The following is a 6,000-nucleotide window of genomic DNA, read 5'->3' on the forward strand; positions in this document are numbered from 1 at the left end:
CTGTGTTATGTGCAATGGGAATTGAGTAAAATACCTGCAATGTCCATATGGGCTGACATTGTATATTAAATGTTCATCATGTAATATGGCTCAAAAGGGCATACAGAGCAGGAATGAACAGAAGCACAATTAGTACATAGTGATGTTCTTAAATCATTGCAAAAGGGACGGGGAGCAATATTTTTCATTCAATTATGTCTCATGGATAGGTAGCTGCAGAGACATTTCATATGGGTTAACTTGCTTCTGTTATTTCGCAACTGTGGTTATGTTACTGTTCCTGTCTTGTTGTCTACATTTTTTGTGGTGTTGTTTTCTTTCCTGCTAATTTACAAGCATCTGTCATGTAAGTTTTGGGAGGTGCTGTCATTGTTGGCTGTTATTTCCCCCGTGGTTAGAGAGACCACCTCAACCCGCCTTTGCTGGCATGTAGGATGTTATTTGTTTTGTGTTCAACAGTCACAAAAAAATACAGTGGGTACTGTTACAAGGGCTTATCTTTATTAAAATTGAACATATATATACAGTAGACAACAACATAGAAATACAAGGACAAAAGGAGGTTGATTGTGTGTTTAGAAGCACTTCCTGTGTACAATGGAGGGACCAGCCTCATCATACTCCTGCTTGCTGATCCACATCTGCTGGAAGGTGGACAGGGAAGCCAGGATGGAGCCACCGATCCAGACAGAGTACTTCCTCTCAGGAGGAGCAATGATCTAGATAAGAAAAAAGACCATAATTATATAATAATAATAGTGTTAGGTCTTTATATCATTCACCTTGATGAAGCGAGGACTTTGAAGTTCTCTCACCTTGATCTTCATGGTGCTGGGGGCCAGAGCTGTAATCTCCTTCTGCATACGGTCAGCAATACCAGGGTACATGGTGGTACCTCCAGACAGCACATTGTTGGCATACAGGTCCTTGCGGATATCAATGTCGCACTTCATGATGCTGTTGTAGGCAGTCTCATGGATACCAGCAGACTCCATACCTGGTATAGGACAGGCACAAAACATGAGTCTTGCAAGACAGATACAATATGTCTTGTATCCAACAGATGGCACCCAAGTCAGGTCGGGGTGAAGAACATGACTCACCAATGAAAGAAGGCTGGAAGAGGGTCTCAGGGCAACGGAAACGCTCGTTACCAATGGTGATGACCTGACCATCAGGCAGCTCGTAGCTCTTTTCCAGGGAGGAGGAGGAAGCAGCGGTGGCCATCTCATTCTCAAAGTCAAGAGCCACGTAGCACAGCTTCTCCTTGATGTCACGCACAATCTCACGCTCAGCTAAGGAGTAGAAGTTAAAGCATCGAGAAACAACATTCAGACAACTGCAGATCTCACATAACAAAGTATAATGACACAGAGCTGCATTCTTCTGGGTATACCAGTTGTGACGAAGGAGTAGCCACGCTCAGTGAGGATCTTCATCAGGTAGTCAGTCAGGTCGCGACCAGCCAGATCCAGACGCATGATGGCATGGGGCAGAGCATAACCCTCATAGATGGGGACATTGTGGGTCACACCATCACCAGAGTCCAGCACAATACCTATGACAGGCAGATGAGGTCCATAGTTAGTCAAACATGCATGCCGGTGAGGGTGAAGATTGGCAGCTACACACAAGTCTCCCCTGTTCAAATATGTCTCACATCATAAACTATACAATGCTGTTGACATCACTGACACACACCCTCCTGAATCTCCATACACCCTGCCAGTGAGGGATTAACACCTTGACAATCAGGGAGTGATTCATCCAGATGATAGACAGTCTAAGTGTCCAAGTTTAACACTTGACCTGGCACTACAAGTTTATAAATACATATCGAAGCTGTTCAAAGGTGAAGAGGATTGTTAGTGTACTGACCGGTGGTACGGCCAGAGGCGTACAGGGACAGCACGGCCTGGATGGCCACATACATGGCAGGAACGTTGAAGGTCTCAAACATGATCTGCAAAACAGAGCAATCCAGATTAGTGAGAGTTTGTGAGGTTTCAAGAGTAAACTTGAGACAAAATCCACTGGAACATGACTTGACATAGTGACTGTTAAGTACCTGGGTCATCTTCTCCCTGTTGGCCTTAGGGTTCAGGGGAGCCTCAGTGAGCAGGGTGGGGTGCTCCTCGGGGGCCACGCGCAGCTCATTGTAGAAGGTGTGGTGCCAGATCTGTCAGAGGGGAAATGACATCTGATTAGGATAGGATCACACCATCCCCTGACAAGCAGCTTTCTTAAATAAGGTGTCTAAACTACTGAGAAGCATCCTGTACGATGGCGGCCAGTAACTGTGTCCAGGATGTGGAAGCTTAGCTGCCAAGAATCTTGTAAATGACTATCAGTGTCAACACTCACCTTCTCCATATCGTCCCAGTTGGTGATGATGCCATGCTCGATGGGGTATTTCAGGGTCAGGATACCCCTTTTGCTCTGGGCTTCATCACCTACGTAGCTGTCCTTCTGACCCATACCAACCATCACACCCTGAGGAAGGCAAGAAACATGAAACATTTGACTCTTGATTTACTCACTAGGCTATAAATGAGTATTTAAAAGGTACTGTGAAAACAGACATTTAAGTCTTGACATAGCTTGTGATTTCCCTGTCACTTGTGTGTACCTGGTGGCGGGGCCTTCCCACAATGGAAGGGAAGACAGCACGGGGAGCGTCATCTCCGGCAAATCCAGCCTTGACCAAGCCAGAGCCATTGTCGCACACGAGGGCGGTAGTCTCGTCGTCGTCGCACATGATTAGGCTTTCCTGGGATGGTCTGGGAGGAGGGCAGACAGAATGGTTATGTTGAGTGTTAGAAGCAGCTGTCTAAACTGCCACTCTCACAGGATGCATAGTGTGAAGGCCTCTCCTAATTAAACAATCACAGCTACTTTATCACTGCACGGGTTTGGTCGATGCTGTGATGAAGTGACTAGATTTGCTATATCCAGCAAATTGGGTAACATAATCAATCATATGACAATGGTATGTAAGAGCTATGATCCACAGTGCTTTTGAAGAACTGTCAGAGCTATCTCATAACTAGCCTAAAGATATTATCACTTGCAAACTCTAATGCAAGCCACTTCAATGACTGCTATCTATGGCGTGCTAATTAGACATGCCTTTGGATGTTATTTTGGTCCTAACCTTGTTGTACAACAACTGATACTATATCTCCACAGCCATGATTGTTCTTTGGACATTTCAGGGCTGCTGAGGTAGCACCAAAAAGGGGCATAACAGAGAGACCTGTGATCTATTTTAAGCTCTGCACCCCCACTGTACCTAACAGCCCGAAACAAGTGACACATGGATCTCCTGCAGAGTCCCTATCTGCAGCTATTTCAGGTTTTAGAGAGCTTGTGTCTGAGCCAGGCCAGTACCCATCTGTCAGCACACTGTGACACTTTTGTTTTACTACATGGCTCCGTGCTCCAGCTGCCTACAAGCTTCATTCATTAGACTCTAGGTAAATTTGGATTACTTTTTCTCACTTTTTGTGCACTACTGAAAGCCCATATGATGCATTTGCAAAAAGCACATTCACTGACAGTCTCATCTATCCTGTCCCACAGAAACTCTCCATACAACCAACTCTGATGGTTTCGGGAAACCTCAGCATATGCTAATAACAATTTTAATCTCAACATCCCACCACAATCAATCTCACATATACAGGGATTCCAGTTTTATCTGTACTCCTTAAGTCCAGTTAGTGATAACAACTTATTTATTTTATTTATTTATTTAATTAAAAGGGACAGTACATATTAATGAACACTGAATGTAAATATGTCAGATTGTAGCAGTAGGCTAATTTCCATCCGTAGTCCCTTGGCAGGTTGATGACTTAAGAAGATGTTAGACAGTTGCAATTACTTCATCCACTCATTGATCTAATCATCATCAGGTCAAAACTACATCCACAGGTTTTTATGAAAAAATGGTACAATCATAAACTCACATATATATGTAGTATGTAAATTCCAAAATCTAATCAAATAACATGGCATAATGTAACCCACAGAAAAAAAAGATGTGAAATGCACTCACCAAGTTGCACTGGTAGACTGATGCTTCCACTGGGACAAGGACTGAGGGTGAGACAAGCCCTTAAATAAGACTCAGACCAGGTTTGAGGACCAGGGGCGGGGCTGAGGTTCACACAAGTCCAAATAAGAGCTGCCAGCACATATCAACAAGCCAGAGGAAAATGCAACCCGCAAAAAGGGATGGGATAGAGATGCTTCCTTGAAAATTACATGACACTTCTTTAATGAAATATACATAAAGTACTGGAAAGAAAGAAATGTTGGTAAGTGATGATGTATGATCAGCAATTACTAATATAAAAAGGAGAGACTCTAATCAAACCCAAGTTTTGTCTCCAGTCACATCCCCTGCACATTTGTATTCTTATTGACCCCCCCCCCCCCCCCCCAAAAAAAAAACAAACAAAACAAAACAAACTCTAACACAAGCTTCTGAAAGCACTGTAAGAACAGTAATTTATGTTTCACAGAAGCAAGTATATATCACAAACACTCAAAATATATAGCTCCATCCCCTCATAACTGTATGTGTTGATGTGTGATCATTTATTTTTGAGAATGAGGAGACATGTCAAATTTGATATACAACATGTATGCTACACTATCAGTGTTTTATATTTTTATACTCTGCATCATGTAAGCACACATTATGTAACTATAAGAGCCTCTACAGTAGCTGGGAACACATCTATCATCATATCCACTGAAAGGTTTTTACCACACTCATAACCACCTCCAGTAGAAGGCCTACGATGACCCAGTGCAGTCAGAGTCACTGGTGTCTTGTTAAGGAAATGAAAACATTGCATATGTCAATAGACCATGCTTTTGGTATGCGCAGTGAACCCCCTTAACATGTGGAACAGCTGATGGTAATACCAGCCGGGCTCTGTTTCTGATTTGGCTGTCTGAGTGGCCTGCTGGTCTCAGTGCTCAGTCCTGATTGGCCCAGCTGTCTCCTTGTAGGGTTATAGTGAGCAGCGGTGTCATTAATGTGCAGCCACTGAGGTTCCTGAGTGGCAAATAAGAGCTCCATATTTGTCCCACCCACTTTCCAGGAGATTTTCCTTGATACAGTGACTGTACCTTATGAGGTAATAATCTCATTTAGTCAGGCATATTGCATACTTTAACAATTCACCAATCAATCCACCATTTTCCCAAATAAAACATCATATATAGCCAAATTATGGGCAGTACTAGGGCATTACAGTAAGTTTCTGTGACAAAGAGAAATGTATTGACTTATAGGACAAACTGGGTCAGGCAGAGGGACCCTGAGGTAAAAGCAGCATGTAATGTGTTAGGTTATATTATAGGTAGGGGCATGTGAAAGCATTCCTCTGCTCCACTGCATCACTGCCTAACCTATTAATAGCTTTACTTCCTGTCTGTCTTCACATATAGATGCTGGATGCAGGGCCTGATCCTTCCATGATCCAGCTTGATATGCTCTGTATTGTGGAGCTCATGGGCATCTCATAGATATTTACATGATAAAAGGGATTGGTTTGATACATTAGATTAATTTATGGTATTATAATACGCTATGGCATACCTGGAGGTGTGATTTATGTGATTTAAAAAAAAAAAAAGGGGCAGCAAGGTACTGTTTTCTCTTTTAAACTTCAAAGCTCCTCAGTCTGTTCCCCGTTTGTCCCATTCAGCCCTGCTACATCAGCATTCATTTTGCTTTGAGCATAATGCGGGTCATTTGCTGGACTGCAAGACTCTTTTATCTTTCCTGATTTTTTTTTTTTTATCTAGTGTTTTAAATCAGTGAACTACAAATGGTGCAATAAGCAGAATCACAATGCAGTGTCTGTCATATATCCATGCAAGTGAGTCAGTGAGTCACTTCTTTAGTTTTTAGTAGTTTTACTGCCCACTAGAGGCGCTGTTCAGAACCGCAATGTGATGACGTTTAATCTGCGACACGAC

General features: G+C 42.9%; 1 protein-coding gene across 1 annotated transcript; it reads right to left on the minus strand.

Annotated features, from left to right (window-relative positions):
• Nucleotides 1–498: 498 nt before the first annotated feature.
• On the minus strand, nucleotides 499–4,132 carry actc1b (actin alpha cardiac muscle 1b). The gene is made up of 9 exons (XM_030081912.1): nucleotides 4,061–4,132; nucleotides 2,630–2,780; nucleotides 2,365–2,493; nucleotides 2,069–2,179; nucleotides 1,879–1,963; nucleotides 1,397–1,558; nucleotides 1,104–1,295; nucleotides 816–997; nucleotides 499–719 (listed from the first exon to the last, which is right to left on the minus strand). Exons 2-9 carry the CDS (start codon nucleotides 2,756–2,758, stop codon nucleotides 576–578), a joined length of 1,134 nt encoding a protein of 377 aa, XP_029937772.1. The 5' UTR covers nucleotides 2,759–2,780; nucleotides 4,061–4,132; the 3' UTR covers nucleotides 499–575.
• Nucleotides 4,133–6,000: the final 1,868 nt, after the last annotated feature.

This window comes from Myripristis murdjan, chromosome 22, assembly GCF_902150065.1.
Source record: "Myripristis murdjan chromosome 22, fMyrMur1.1, whole genome shotgun sequence".
Taxonomy (NCBI): Eukaryota; Metazoa; Chordata; class Actinopteri; order Holocentriformes; family Holocentridae; genus Myripristis; species Myripristis murdjan.

Excerpts from the sequence above, each read along its gene's own strand:
- actc1b (XM_030081912.1), bottom strand. The coding sequence starts at position 2,758 with ATGTGCGACGACGACGAGACTACCGCCCTCGTGTGCGACAATGGCTCT. Across the intron at positions 998-1,103 it reads CTTCCAGCCTTCTTTCATTG|GTATGGAGTCTGCTGGTATC; the intron begins GTGAGTCATGTT and ends GTCCTATACCAG. Across the intron at positions 720-815 it reads CCAGCACCATGAAGATCAAG|ATCATTGCTCCTCCTGAGAG; the intron begins GTGAGAGAACTT and ends TTTCTTATCTAG.